This window comes from Engraulis encrasicolus, chromosome 7, assembly GCF_034702125.1.
Source record: "Engraulis encrasicolus isolate BLACKSEA-1 chromosome 7, IST_EnEncr_1.0, whole genome shotgun sequence".
Lineage (NCBI taxonomy): Eukaryota > Metazoa > Chordata > Actinopteri > Clupeiformes > Engraulidae > Engraulis > Engraulis encrasicolus.
The window spans coordinates 47,831,308-47,848,091 of record NC_085863.1 but is presented as its reverse complement, the minus strand read 5'-3'; the positions used below and the strand labels follow the sequence as shown (position 1 = coordinate 47,848,091).

General features: G+C 44.3%; 1 protein-coding gene across 1 annotated transcript in view; it reads right to left on the bottom strand.

The window, feature by feature from the left end:
• ppp3ca (protein phosphatase 3, catalytic subunit, alpha isozyme) overlaps window positions 1–16,784 on the bottom strand; it is a 68,318-nt gene that overhangs the window by 12,189 nt on the left and 39,345 nt on the right. The window contains exons 4-7 of the mRNA XM_063203754.1: window positions 11,021–11,145; window positions 8,938–9,049; window positions 4,624–4,769; window positions 4,081–4,220 (exon numbers count right to left, since the gene is read on the bottom strand). Of these exons, the coding sequence (XP_063059824.1) occupies window positions 4,081–4,220; window positions 4,624–4,769; window positions 8,938–9,049; window positions 11,021–11,145 (523 nt within the window). The remainder of the gene's footprint in view (window positions 1–4,080; window positions 4,221–4,623; window positions 4,770–8,937; window positions 9,050–11,020; window positions 11,146–16,784) is intronic.

The window sequence follows — 16,784 nt, the reverse complement described above, 5'->3', positions numbered from 1 at the left end:
AATGCAAATAGCGGCAAGCTATTAAAAGAACAAGAAGAATACACTGCGCTGTCGCATATACAGTATATGAAACCCTACTACTACATTTGAACACTGACATGAGGTATCTCAATCGTCACAATGCTGTGATATAAAGCGCAAGAGAACAGAAACACAAAACACGCACACGCACGCACGCAGGCATACACACACATGCGCACACACACATGCGCACACACACACACACACACACACACACACACACACACACACACACACACACACACACACACACACACACACACACACACACACACACACACACACACACACACACACACACACACACGCAGACACACATACAGTACACTTCATACTAATAGTGTTTGTGGAAAATTATAGCTTTTTTGTGTGTTGTGGTGTGTGTCGGGAGGGCTGGCGTGATAGTAGCTATCTTGTGTGCCTGAATCCTATACCGAGAGGCAACAGTAATCTCTCTCTGTCTCTCTCTCTCTCTCTCTCTCTCTCTCTCTCTCTCTCTCTCTCTCTCTCTCTCTCTCTCTCTCTCTCTCTCTCTCTCTCACCCTCCCAGTGTGTAGGAGGATGCTGCCATGGAGAACCATTACTACCTTTCCCCACAGACACACAGAGAACAGATTTCTCATCACATGCCTCGACACTATTTGGGATTGGGGTGTGATTCGGAGGCCCTAGTGGCACCGACGAGAGGACGAAAAATGAAAGGGATTTATCCACTACACTGCCATATATTCTGTAGGTACTCTGCTGTAGTTAGGATGAGGTGGATGTTGCAATGCGCGTGAGAAAAAAAGTGGCATCTCCAAAACGAGTCCAATCTCGTACATTCTATTTTCAGTGTTGCTTGGTGACACAGTGAAATCCATTCACAAGAGCGTCTTCATTTGTTTACGGTCACACGAGCACACAACAGTTAGTAGGTTTTGAGTATAAACTGTAGCCTGGAAACGTTTTGAGTATAAACTGCAGCCTGAAAAGGTTTGGAGTATAAACTGTAGCCTGGAAAGCCAGACTATAACATGAAAAGTACAGCCTGGCACTGCACCACAGGCGAAGTGCAGATACAGGCTGATAGAGCTTTGCGATTGAGGGCAAGCTTTTGTGTCCTCTTGGATTTTCCCCTATGGTGCTAGACTAGTGTTTCTCAACGGGGACTCCACAGCCCCACAGGTGGCGTTAGGGAACCTGGGAGCAAGTGCAAATGGGGGTCATTTAGTCTAATACTAATACTAATACTAAGGGGGCATTGGTAGGCTTATGCTGAGGTGAAGGGGGCACTTGTTCACAAAAAGGTTGAGAACCACTGCTGCTTGCCACTAGCAGCTAGGCCAACTTGCCAGGCAAAAACAATACATGTACTGTATTTTCTGTTGCAAGGCATTTTCATCTAGTTTACATGGTTTTATAAACTGTGGGGCATGAACAGTGTTTAACAGTTGGTCACAGCAAGGGAAAAAAAAGAAAAAGAAAAAGAAAAAGACTGAAAAGCAAAAGTAAAAGTGGCTGATAGATCTTTGCTCAGATGAGGCGAGCGAGCCCACACACTCTTGTGACTCTTCATAAATCTACTCAGCTGTTATTCCAGTCTGGAGGTGGCTGCCTGCGACTGAAAAATGCAAGCGGGGGTTGGGACTGAGACTGGGGCTGGGGCTGGGGATGGGGACGGGGCGGGGGGGGTGGGGGGGGGTTGGGGGGGACACACACATGACAAATGAGCTTGTCAACAAATGTCAACAAATATTAATAAACAGCTCATGCCGGGGCCTGCCACACTCCATTAATCCGACTGATATCCCGCAAAACAAAATGATGATGCCTCAGCCCAGGATGACTGCATATAAAATAAAACAAGCGGAGATGGACATTCTAGCGTTCACAAAGGCGAGTCGGGGGGGAAAAAATCACTTTACCACCCTCGAGGTTGCCTTTTCTGTTCAGTATGGCGTACAACGGGGGAGACCAAATGATTCTTTTGTTTTGATACAAAAAAGTAAACAAAGAACATTGTGTTGTATTGTAGTTGTAGTAGTACTGACTGTCTTATCTTTTGAAATGTGAGAACATGAACATGTTTTACATTTCTGCTCTGGCTGTTCTAAATAAATGCACGTGCACACACGTCAGCAGTGGTAATTGTGTCCAAAGAAATGACTTGTCTGATGGATTACCAATCGTATAAAAAGACAAGCAAATGTTTTCTCATCGAACAAGATGCATAAACAAGTCAGCCTTTTGTGTTTACTTTTCACAACACTGCAATCACCCATGTCAGATGAGACATTGAGACAGTGCATTGACACAATGGCCTAAGCATACACACAGCGAGAGAGAGAGAGAGAGAGAGAGAGAGAGAGAGAGAGAGAGAGAGAGAGAGAGAGAGAGAGAGAGAGAGAGAGAGAGAGAGAGAGAGAGAGAGAGAGAGAGAGAGAGAGAGACACACAAACAAAAAACAGAAGCCATATTTTTGTTAGTTGTTCCATTCGCTTATGTGATTTGAAACGTACTGGTGGTACAAGATGATACACCTGTGAGAGCAATACCCGAACAGCTAAGATCAGATATTTCTGCATCTAAAAACATTTCACCTTTCTAATTTCTACCTTTTACTTTTAATGTATAAGTCAATATATCAGCCCTGACACATTCACTCCTATCTCTCAAACACTGTAAAAACAAGAAGCATCATCAACCATGGCAATGTAGAACTCACGTCTGACATGGCCAGTCACCCTTTCTATCAAAATTTTATCGCAGACTGAAATATTTACATTGAGGATTTATCTTTAGATGCACTGGCAACATAGCCTACATGCTACATGCATGCTACACAGTACCTGAGGAGACACACACACACACACACACACACACACACACACACACACACACACACACACACACACACACACACACACACACACACACACACACACACACACACACACACACACACACACACACACACACACACACATTTTTTTCCCTTAGCCCATATTCCCTTGACATACTGAATGTGGGTCACAACAACCAGAACTGCATGCGTGCGCGCTCACACACACACACACACACACACACACACACACACACACACACACACACACACACACACACACACACACACACACACACACACACACACACACACACACACACACACACACACAGACAAACACACACACACACACACACACACACACACACACACACACACACACACACACACACACACACACACACACGCACGCACGCACGCACGCACGCACACGCACACGCACACGCACACACACACACACACACACACGTCCCTCTGTTCTGTGTATATGCGGCATATGGTTTCATGTGTCAGCATGACTTGTATGATCATACAGTGTGTCAGTATGCGCATATGTATGCCTGTCAATGTGTCTGATGTGTGAGTGGGTGCTGCTATATCTCCTGTCATTGGCTATGAATATGGAGAGTAGATGAATTATATGTGCATATGAACAGGTTCCATGTCTATATTGTCTATGCAAAGGGCCACGGTTATAGGTTTACTATTTATGTATTCGTATACAGAAAGTATATTGTGGCATAAAGATATATAGTAATAATGTACACTATAGCATGCACATATGAATATGTCTATATTGTCTATGCATAGTGTAGCGTATAGGTTCACCACTGATGTATACTGTGGCATACAGTACAGTTCATGTTTCACTACAGTCCTTGGGCCTTTTTTGCATGCAGAATAACTCATATATTCAGGAAAATATTCAAATACCATAAATAATACCTTACAGTTTAATATGTGAAAAGACACATACCATCAATCATTCTCAAAATGCCACTATATACATGCAGCCACTGCATATTCGCAAAGAACATGGATATTGAGACTATATGTGTGTAGTGTACCCATACTGGCAAAGCCAGTTCTTAGAAATGTGGCATGTAGGTTTATGTGTCATCATGGCTGAGTAAAACACATTGCACTGCATGCTATAGCTCGCGCTGGTCAGATTGTTCATCTCTAGGCCACACAGTACCGTAGGCCTTGTCTATTGACTGAGCTGAGCTGACCTGTAGAAGTAGGAGCAGCCTCGCACTGTGTTGTGGCTGAAGTACTCCTGGGTCTTCTCGTTGCCAAAGTCCTCCAGGGGGTCGGACCACAGCAGGTCACACATGGGCCCGAACGCTGGTGGCTCCTTAAACCGGTCCAGCTAGGGAGAGGAAGAGGAACGGGGAAGGGGTAGGGGAAGCAGAGCCATAAATGAAGGACCATAGGAAAAAATACACACACCAGGGGTGGAAAGGTTTTTTTCCCCACCAGTCACTGTGGCAGGTAGATTTTAAAATCTAACATTTTTACCAGTCAACTCATATACAACAAACATCATCAATCATATCAATCATAACAACAACAACAACAACAACAACAACAACAATCATCTTCATTACTATCGTCATTGTTAATATTAAAATGATTATTATTAGAGTTATTACTATGAGGGGGGTCAGTGCTGAAATTTACCAGTATTTCACGGGTGAATGGGTGTTAAGTCCCAACCCTGACACACACACATACACTATTTAGTACAGTATGGGGCAGTGCAGCATCTTTACCTTCTTTATATCATCTAAGGTGTGTATCTCTGGTGACAGGCCTCCGTGCACACACAGGAACTGCTGGTTCATGAGAGCAGCCAGAGGAAGGCAGTCGAACGCGTCCATACATACGTCATACACCTGCTCTGAATACTTGATTTTACCTGAAGTGGAGGTAGAAAAGAAGAGATGAAGGGAAAGGAGTGAGCAGCAGCGCTGTGTGGGGTGAAGTATGGTATATGGAACAAGAGCCGGAGTGGCGAAGTATGCTGCGGTTGTAGAGGTGTGCAAAAAAAAATATCGTTGTGACAATGCATCGCGATACTTATTTTCACGATATACTGCATCGATTCATGACAGTGCATCACGATACTCAGCTTCATTATAAACTGCATCAAGACGATGCATCGCAATACTTATTTTCACGATATACTGCATCGAGAATAGGTAATATTTCTGTCTTTCTGATCCTTTCTAATTCTGTCTGTCTAATCCTTCACAGCAACTGGCGTGTAAGCTGTATTTTTACACATTTACTGAAATAATAGATGTACTGCAATGCATCGTGATAGTATCGCATTGTGACACGTGTATCGTGATGCACATCGAATTGTGAGCCCCATGCTAACACCCCTATGCTGTGGTGTATGTGTGTGCGTCCATACACAATTGAAGAAAGTAGGTCTGCACACTGCCTAATAAGCTAAAATAAAACCTTAACTCAATTAAAACAGCAATGTTTCGATTACCCTGGATCTTCGTCAATACACGAGTCATTACACCTGCTCTGAACACGTGATTTTACCCAAAGTGGAGGAAAAGAGGAAAGGGGGAAGATGTAAGAAAGGAGTGAGTGAGCGGCATGGTGTGGGGTGAAGCAGGGTAACGCGGTTCAGTAATGAATGCTCACTCCACATATATGCAAATGTGGAAACCCTTTCTGCATTCCAGAGAAAAACAATTAAACAGCCGTTTTAATTAAAATGGTGAAGGAGAGCCAAGTAAAGGTACAGAACATTATGTGATACTACGCACTGTACGAATGCAATGCACACACAGAAATGGAAGAAGCAAGGTGTACCAAAGTGGTAGGCCTAGAACTGCTTGTTGCTAGGGGAGTAGCCTACCTTTTGTGTGACAATTATGTAGTCAACAAAGAGTCCATTTTAAATCAATTGAAGGAAGGAATTTCATGCCTGAAGCGGCAATATTTTACCCTTCTGCTTACATGTTTTAATATGCTCTGAAGGACTTTGCTGAAAGACTTGAATCTGGTTTTAAAGCAACGTGGCAATTAAATATTGCTTTAATTGTCATGTTGCTTTTAAACCCTGCTTACAAATGCTTTTAGCAAAGTGTGAAAAAGACGTTTCTCTCCCTGGATGCCCTACACAGGTTGGACGACGAAAACGAATAATAATACAGCCAGAAAAATGAATACAGAACTGCCCCTGTTTCACCCCGCTGATGAACCACAAAAGTGCTTTTGGAATCATTATTTTCAAGGCGGAAAAAAAATACCTTGTGTTGCTTTCACCACCCCCCCCCCCAAAAAACAAACAAACAAACAAACAAACAAGCAAACAAACTGAAACAAAAGTGCTTCACCTCTGCGTTGAGTACGACCATCTGAGACACATACTTCACCCCTCTCCCATTCTACCTTACCGATGCGGGCTAATTAAAAACAAACAATAAACCAACCAACACACAAACAACCAATCCTTGCCAATACAGACGGCATGTCATCACAGAGGTTGGTTGGTTGCGAGGGAATGTGTGTGTTAGAGAGAGAGAGAGAGAGAGAGAGAGAGAGAGAGAGAGATCGAGAGAGAGTAGAGATAGAGTAGAGAGAGGAGTGTAGAGAGTGTAGCACTCAACTGGCATAATCATCACATTACGGATGTGGGGGTTACAGTGAGCAGCACAGCTCTTCCGTAGCAGGGCAATCTGATTGGAGTAGAAGCCGCAAATTAAGACACACAGCGATCGTGTGACAGCCCCCCTTCCCGAAGTTTAGTTCAAAACTTCATCTATTATGCAGGGAGCAATATACTTCTGCTGTCAACACCAGGCAAGGCCTGCTTTTCACTTTCGCTTGTCTTCGGCGCTCATAAATATTTATTTGTCGGGGAGGAAGCTTAACTAACATGCTCTGTTTTCCGTGCGAATCTTGGCTAGGCTTCGCATGGCACAGTCAGTAGGCACTGCTTTTCAATCGAATGCATTTCACTGTCTGTTTTAAACTGTGGTTGTTATTATTGTGATTATTCTTAGTATTAGGAGTAGCAGTAGCTATAGTAATAACAGTAGTAGCAATAGCGGTAGTGGCAGTAATATTTAAAATACTAGCTGCAATAGCAGTAGCAGCAGCAATAGTAGCAGTAGTATTACAGTACTGTAGATGTAGCCTTACCAGTAGTGGTATTTGATGATCATTTTGATCATTATTATTATTGCCATTATTGTTATTACTATTATCACTATGAGGAGTATCAGTGGCGGTAAGAACAGTAACAGCAGTAACAATAGCAGTAACTGCAGTAGCAGTAGCAGTATATTTGCTGTACCAGTAGCATTAACAGCATTTGATCCTCATCCTAAACCTACTGAGAGTTTGTAGCTCAAGCAAGTCCACCTTTGCCTGGCTCCAACAATCTATCCATTACACAGACATGGTAACACTTCACAATAGCCTTCCGCTATAAATGGTTAACTAATGGTTTGTTGTGCATCTATAATACTATTATAAGAATTGATATACTGTATCATGAAATCAATTGCATAACACATACTAAACATTTGTTGATGACAATAATATATTACTAAATATTTAGTTTAAAAAAACTTTAACTATTTATTTATGCAACTATAATTCTATTGTAAATATATTATTAAATTGATTGTTAAACATTAACTAGGCAGTTGTTGTTGAAAATCTTTTTAGTTGAATCTTTAGTAATGTATTATTGTCATCAATAAATGTTTTTTAAGTGTTATACAATTGATTCAGTAATGATATATCAATGCTTGTAATAGTATTATAGATGCACGACAAACCATTACTTAACCATTTATAGTGGAAGGCTATTGTGAAGTGTTCCCACCAGCACCACTGCTCTCAAACAGGCAGCACTGGCAGCTGCTTGCAGCCCGACGGCTTCTTAAAATCCCTCTGAGGAGTTGACAACCTTTACGCTTACAGCAGTGGCAATATTACAGTGCAGTTTTCAGCAACAGCACAGAAATTTTGCCCGGGGGGCACAACAGACTTTAAAATCACCTCTGTGCTCCCCACCTCGGCCCTCAACTCGGCCTGTGAGAATAGCTCATTGCCTATGATGTCCCGCTACAGTATGTCTGGTGTTGTGTCCCACCTTTTCTTGGACTATGTGCCCCAGTTAGTGACACACACACACACACACATAAACACAGCCCAGTCTCCTCCTCCTACTCCTCTCAATTTTCTAAGCTGTGTCAGGATGCTACGGAAGTCGCTTCCTTTTGAACAAGTCGGGTATGTGGAACAGGAACAGGGGTGGTGAAGTGTGTGTGTGTGTGTGTGTGTGTGTGTGTGTGTGTGTGTGTGTGTGTGTGTGTGTGTGTGTGTGTGTGTGTGTGTGTGTGTGTGTGTGTGTGTGTGTGTGTGTGTGTGTGTGTGTGTGTGCGTGCGTGTGTGTGTGTGTGTGTGTGTGTTTGACTGGTTTTGTTTGTGCATGTATGTGTGTGTGTGTGTGTGTGTGTTTATGCATGTGTGTGTAAGTTTGTGCGTGTGTGTGTGTGTTTAATAGACCCAGCAAGTGGAGTCAACAGTGAAAAGGTTTCTAAGTAAACAAACGGCGCAGTGTACCGGAGGACACAGTACAGTGTAAAGGGCAACATGGGACGCTGCAAAGGGCAAAAAAGAAGAAGCGGAGGCGGACCTGGAACACACACAAAAGAGGAGCACAGCAGTCTACTCAGTCCTGACACACACCACGGAGAGAGAGAGAGAGAGAGAGAGAGAGAGAGAGAGAGAGAGAGAGAGAGAGAGATACAGAGATACAGGGAGAGAGAGAGAGAGAGAGAGAGAGAGAGAGAGAGAGAGAGAGAGAGAGAAGGAGAGAGAGGAGAGAGAGAGAGAAGCAGAGAGAGGAGAGAGAGAGAGAGAGAGAGAGAGAGAGAGAGAGCAGAGAGAGAGAGAGACAGACAGGGAGATAGAGAGAGAGAGAGAGAGAGAGAGAGAGGCAGAGAGAGAGAGACACAGAGAGAGAGAGAGGCGGAGAGAGACAGAGAGAGAGAGAGAGAGAGAGAGAGAGAGAGAGAGACAGAGAGAGACAAAACAGTACTTACATTCTTGTTTGAAGGTGAAATATTCTGTCAAATGTCTACATTCGTGGTTTCCTCGCAGTAAAAAAAGCGTCTTTGGGTAGAGAATTTTCAGGGACCATAGGTACAAAACACACTGGAAGAAAAGACAAAAAAAACACAAAATGGTAAACTATGACAGTCCTGCATGCACATAAACACATGCACAAGACACATACACACACACACACACACACACACACACACACACACACACACACACACACACACACACACACACACACACACACACACACACACACACACACACACACACGAATAACATCACATCAACGTGCTGACATGTGCCCAACCACACAGACACAGGAGACACGCACACACACACACACACACACACACACACACACACACACACACACACACACACACACACACACACACACACACACACACACACACACACACACACACACACACACGTGCACGCACACGCGCACACACGCGCACACACGCACACACGCTTACACACACACGCACACACACACACACACACACACACACACACACACACACACACACACACACACACACACACACACACACACACACACACACACACACACACACACACACACACACACACACACACACACACACACCACATCCACACAGCAAGCAGACTCTTGTACAGCACAGAGAACAGTTGGATGGTTACATAACATATGTTTTCCCATCCACAGTCACATCAGGTTAGCGATTGTACAGAACATGTTCTGAAAAGGCAGCCTGAACAAGCTTATTTGAAAGGGCCTTAAGAGTAGGCCTACACACTGTTAAGTTTGGTAACACTGATGCTGTATAATCCTAAAACTTATAACATTCACACAGCTATAAACAACTGTTTTTACAGCAGTTTTCTCAGCTATAAATGTGATAAAAACGGATTTCTTTAGTATGCAGACTTATTCAGTATGCATAGTGTACACGGACCCTTTTGTTGAAATTAAAGGCCAGAGTGTAGAGCATCTAAAGCATCAGGCAATCAAATAAGCCTATTGTGATAAAGAGTCTTATGGTAAACATCTTATGGTATCGTTGCCCAGAACATTGCTCAAAAAGTTGTATTTCATCACCTTTAGACCATTTTTTGTATGTCTCGTCTGTTGGTGTGTCTATTGTGTCACATCACGTCACCCCTGTCCCTCCCCATGTGGTCCTCTGTGTTACCACTATTTTTTGAAAATAAAGTACAAAGTCAAGTACAAAAGCATACGCCATATTCAGGGCTCTAAATTAACGTTTTTCATCACCAGCCAAAAAAGTGAGTAGATGCTAAACACACACTCACTAAGGGGTGAAAGCGTCTAGTAAGTTTGTCTTTTCTACCAGCCAAACTGAAATTTCACCAGCATTTGTCCAGTTGGCTGGTGTTAATTTAAAGCCCTGGCCATATTTACAGTACTTTTTGTCAGCCATGCCATCAACTCCCCCAAGCCATGTCCAATTGAATGTTGCATGCTAAGGCTGACATCATGACTGAGCTTAACTTTTTATAGTGATCACAGATCCTGAATCTGATCTCACCCTGAGCTCCTATAAGTTTAGACCTCCAAGTTACACGGAATGATCGGTCCTACTGTGGCCTTACGGTAGGGCACTGGGCCACTATCCCGGCGATCCAGGTTTGATTCCTGACGGGTCATTTGTGGGGTCATTCTCCCCTCTCATTTCCTGTTCCTCTCTCAACTGTCCTTTCAAATAAAGCCAAATGATGCCAACAAAATAAAATTTAAAAAATGAATGAATAAAAAAATGATCCACCATCCTCAGAGTGTTACAGGGCTTCACTATTGATCGCCCCTCCCTGTGTGAGATTCATCTCTCCCCTAATAATGTCCAAGGTTCTTATACAGCCTATTGGGCCTCTGTCTGCCCACCAACCCACCCGCCCGCCCGCCTGCCCTCCCGCCTGCGCTCCCGCCTGAGACACTCACAGTTGCTTAGGAGTGGTTTGTTCGCTGCCAACGGCCACCGCCACCGCTGCTGCCAGAAAAACAAAAAAAGTGCACACGGTAGCACACTTTTCTCCGCCGAGCAAAAGCCTCACCTCAATACTGAAATAGCCTCGGTCTACGTAGTCCCCGAGGAACAGGTATCGAGTCGTGGCTGGGGAGCCGCCAACTTCAAACAGCTTCATCAGGTCAAAGAACTGGCCGTGGATATCTCCGCACACTGGAAGAGGGAGAAAAAAAAACAAGGGAATAAAATGAAAGCACAAATACATAATGCACTTCAGTTTTGAGTTTGCATACAAACAATAAAAGAGTTGTTTTGCATCTGTTCAGCACAAGAAAGAAAGCGGGCGGCTATGGCTGCGGCTAGCTGGCGGGCTGCGGTCCAAGAATAAGCGTGACGGGCGAATGTACAGTTTCTTAGCGCTGCGGGTCAAAGGGTTTCTCTTTGAAGCCTTGTTGCGTTTGCATGTGGGAGCCAACTCTCCCCAGCATTCGCTTTTCGCTTTCTTTCCTCCCCTGGATATTAAATAAGCGTACCATAGCACAGCACTGCATTAACAGCCAAACGCATACACATACGCATGCACACACATGCATGCACGCACACACACACACGCACGCACACACACACACACACACACACACACACACACACACACACACACACACACACACACACACACACACACACACACACACACACACACACACACACGCACGACGCACGCACGCACGCACGCACGCACGCACGCACACACAGACGCACGAACGCACACACACACACACACAAACACACATACACACACACACACACACACACACACACACACACACACACAAACACACATACACACACACAAAGGAAACAAAAAAGATTTAGACACATCGCACATGAAGACAGCCACACACAGACAGGGACACACATACTGTACATTATTATTTCATTTTAAGGACCAAATACCAATTAAAATGAAACACTTCAAAAATTGCACAAATGTTTGCACTAAGTGCTTGTTACACAGGGATACTGCATTATGCTAAAGAGTTCAATGAATACATAAATAAATATATAAATATAAACAAATATGCAGGTCACATTACAGACCAAACACCTGCAGTTAATGATATCCATGCATTGATTGTATGTATATGGTCTTGCACGCACACACACATGCACACGCACATGCTCACTTGCATCATCGTATTATAACTCAGTATGCCGAAAATCACAGTGTTTACAAGGTAGAGTTGACAATTTAATAATGTGCTGCTGGAACCCAGAATGTGACATGTACTCAACAGGAAATGCTGAACTAAACACACATACCATACAATCCCCTTGCAGGCAAAATAAATACTGGTTGGCTATACGTTCAGTTTATCCCTGTGACAGGATGTTTGTGTGTGTGTGTGTGTGTGTGTGTGTGTGTGTGTGTGTGTGTGTGTGTGTGTGTGTGTGTGTGTGTGTGTGTGTGTGTGTGTGTGTGTGTGTGTGTGTGTGTGTGTGCATGCAAATGTGCATGTGTGAGTACGTTTGCATGTTAATGTATATATATGTGTGTGTGTGTGTGTGTGGGGGGGTGATTGCGGGGGTGGGTGTGTAGGGGTTTGTGAGTGGATGTCTGTGTGCATGTGTGTTAGTGTGCATGTATGCATGGTATGTCCATTTCATAGTATGCTATGCATCAGTTAGGCAACACGAGTGTGTTTTTATGTTTGTATTTATGTGTGTGTGTGTGTGTGTGTGTGTGCGTGCGTGGCGTGCGTGCATGCCTGCGTGTGCGCGCGTGTATGTAGGAGTTTATGTGTGTGTTTGTATATGTGTGAGAGCGTGTGCCTGTACTCATGTATGTGGGTGTGTATGTGCATTTGATGGGCTGCTATACATCAGTTGGGCAGCCGGCTGTATGAGCTGCCTTTAGGCTCCGTAACTCACTCCCAGGGCAACGAGGTGGGAGATGGAGATGGCAGTGGTTTAAAGGAAAGCAGAGAGAGAGAATGAGGAGGAGGAGGAGGAGGAGGAGGACAGAGAGAGAGAGAGACAGAGAGAGAGAGAGAGAGAGATGGGGGGGGTAGAGGGAGAGACAGGGGGAGACGGAGAAAGAAGGGCAACAGACAATGAAAAACAGGGCAGGAGGACAAGATACAGACTACAGAGAGTACTGCAACATAGAGAAAAAAGGGAGTGAGTGTGAAACTGTGAGGGAAGAAGAGACACCAAGCGAGAGGAGGAGGAAAAGATAGATAGATAGATAGATAGATAGATAGATAGATAGATAGATAGATAGATAGATAGATAGATAGATATACATTGAGGGAGAGAGAGAGAGAGGGGAAGAAGAAGGAAGGATATAGGAGAGAGTGAGAAAGAGAGAATGATAGAGGAAGAAGCAGTAGGGAAACAAGGGAGAGACGAGGAGAGAGAGAGAGAGTGTGTGTGTTGCAAACTCCAGTTGCCATGGTGACATGAATTTCATGAGAATAAATAATGAAATAAAGGCAGAGAGAAGGCAGAGAGAGAGAGAGAGAGAGAGAGAGAGAGAGAGAGAGAGAGAGAGAGAGAGAGAGAGAGAGAGAGAGAGAGAGAGAGAGAGAGAGAGAGAGAGAGAGAGTTTTCACTTCTCTTCTCATCCTTGCTTTCTGTTGGCATGGAGATGGTGCCTGGGTGTTTGCCCCCAAGGCCCCAGAGGCTGGAGTACAGCACAGCAGCCGCGTACAGCAGTGGACGAGTGTGTGTGTGTGTGTGTGTGTGTGTGTGTGTGTGTGTGTGTGTGTGTGTGTGTGTGTGTGTGTGTGTGTGTGTGTGTGTGTGTGTGTGTGTGTGCGTCCTTGTGTGTGCATGCGTCTTTTTGTGTGAGTGTGTGTGTGCGTGTGTGTGTGTGCATGTGTGTGCGACGTGTGTGTGTGTGTGAGTGTGTGTGTGCGTGTGTGTGCGTCCATCCACGTGTTTTGTGTCTGTGCGTCCTTGTGTGTGCATGCGTCCTTTTGTGTGAGTATGCGTGTGTGTGTGCGTGTGAGCGTGTGTATGTGTGTGTGAAAGAGTAGGTGTGGTATAGAGGACTGTACAAGGTATGGATTTGTGTGTCTGTTTTCTCCATACTGTAAAGATGCCAGTGTAGTGAATGTGTGTTAGTGAGCATGTCAGTTTGGAGGAGGAAGAGGGTGTTTGCCAATAGATAGATTTCTGTGTGTTTATAAAAAATAAATAAAAAAACGAACCCCTCTTTGCAACTGCACTTGTTGTTCTGTATATCTCCTGTGCACTTTGTATTTGCTTGTGATGTTGGCTTGATTATGTCCTCTTTTGAAAGTCGCTTTGGTTATAAATGCAATGCAATGTAATGTAATGTAATAAAACGCAACAGTCAAAAATGGTGTTTAAGTCATTTTACAATGAAACTGTTCCAATGCTCATATGACTTCATGTACACATGCACTAGCACATACAGTATTGTATAATAAGTACTGCACTATTTTCTTGGCGTTGAATGCCACACATCCACACCCATTCGCACACGCATTAACACTCTGAAGGCAGCTGCCATGCACGGCACCCATCAACACACCAACTATGGAGCCAGGGCCGCTGACAGCTTTGACTGGGCCCAGGACAAAGTCATCTGAAAGGGCCCCACCACCCAATACATACAATGTGTTGAGAACCCAATTCTGGGGCCCCTCTCTCCCTGGGCCCGGGACAACTGACCCCTTTGTTCCTCCCCTTGTCGGCTCCCCTGCATGGAGCAACACATTGTTCAGTCAGTGTCTCTTCCTCAAGGACTGAGCCAGCCAGGAGGATAAGGAAGGTGGGATTGAACCAGGAAGGGAGAGATCGGTTGCTGGGCGACCCAACTCCAGTCCTCTGCCTACTAAGCCACTGTGTGACTGTGAGGCTGTGAGCTGGAGTGCAGCAGCCGTGGTGGGGATGAATGGATGCCCTGTCTTCTGAATGGATGTTCAGAGTAGGTAGCATTTCCCTGCGAACGTGGTGGAGGATACAGTATGTGCCTAATGAGAGGACGGTCTGACAGTGAATGAGACATAGAGGACTTTCAGTGTCGTTAAAATGCATTGGGGAAAATAGTATGCTGGGTTTGTGAAGTGCCCTCAGTTATATTGTATATCATTATTTAAGCCAGGTCTCGGATACTAATCAATCGACCAGGCAACCAAGCTACACAATCCATAAATCTATCTATCTCTCTCTCTCTCTCTCTCTCTCTCTCTCTCTCTCTCTCTCTCTCTCTCTCTCTCTCTCTCTCTCTCTCTCTCTCCCTCCTATTCTTAGTCAATTAAACACGCTATGTTTTGAATTATCCTACCTTACTATCCTACTTTGAACAGCAGATACTGTCACTCATTATGACTCATTGCTTAAGTGCGGTAGACTGTAACAAAAAAGAGACCGAACAGACCAGTAAGGGGGAAAACTAACAAGCTATTGTCATACAGCTCGAATTAAATATGTGAAAGGAGATTTAGGCGCCGTTTACACATAGCAGGGTATTTTGATCAACATTTTTTCCCTGTTTTCCAAAATATCTTTGTTCACACTATTGGTGAATCTGCATAAATATGCTGCCGAGAGCTGCCATAAATACTTCACATTTTTATCTATTATATATTCAAACGTCAAATCAGAGTCTCCACTTTTGACTGAGTTTTTTTTTCCGAAAGATTCGTTTTCAAGGGAAAAAGCTGTTTGTGTGTAAACCAAAGGCACAAACCAAGTCAAAAGGTCTTCACATTTGAAAATATGCTGATATGTGTACACAGTGTGTTAACAAAATCTCAGCAATCATTTTCACCAAACCACAGGGGTACCAATCTTCCATGATATGAAAGTCAGCCCTTACAAACGTTCCGTCCTTTAGATTATACACCCACCCATGTCTCATGTGTACTTATCACATGGTATGGTTAACATAGCTGCTGACTGGCTTTAGCTGCAGCTACTCATGTGAAATCTCTGTATTACAGTAGGTGATACCAAAAGACATGTGACTAGTGTGTGTGTGTGTGTGTGTGTGTGTGTGTGTGTGTGTGTGTGTGTGTGTGTGTGTGTGTGTGTGTGTGTGTGTGTGTGTGTGTGTGTGTGTGTGTGTGTGTGTGTGTGTGTGTGTGCGTGCGTGCGTGCGTGCGTGCGTGAGTGTTCTTGTTTCTACTCAGGACACAGCGTTTCATCTGCCAGCCAAACCAAAGGGAGTATTACATCTGTCTCTCAACGAGTTTTGTTGAGTTTCGCCTCCAAAAATTCACCAACCCCCCATGGGTAGGCCTACTCAATCATTGCTCAGTTAAAATGAAAACAAAGAAAGACAGAAATAAAGAAAGAACGAACAAATGAACCAGAGATTCATTTGATGGCCGCTTCTGACGGAGGGACTGTGCCTGTGAAGTGGGTATTAAAAAAGCAGTGTGTCCACCGGGCGTCTTTCTCCCGCGACGGACTTTGTTATGACACGTCTCTTGTTTTTGATCATGACTTCCTTCGCAGGCGAGGCATGCGGCATTAAAATAGCAGCGCACAGCACAGTCCCGCCGAGGGACCCATCACACGTCATTAGAGTCCCTTTATGTCACATGTAATGACCGCAGCAAGAGTTCAATGATGGGTTTTTTTAAGGGTTATCTAAACATCGCACCTGGTGCCAATGAAACTGATTTTCCATGACAACATACTATTTTTTGGTCGTAGGCAGCCGTGCACAGGCACAAATTGACACACCTACCCACCAGCAGAGAGAAAGAAAATAATTTCCACAGTTTTCAACTGCAGTTCTAATGAGAAGACCGGCAGACATAGATAGCACCCGACAACAGGACTCATTGTGAAATCTCTACCTGCTTCCACAC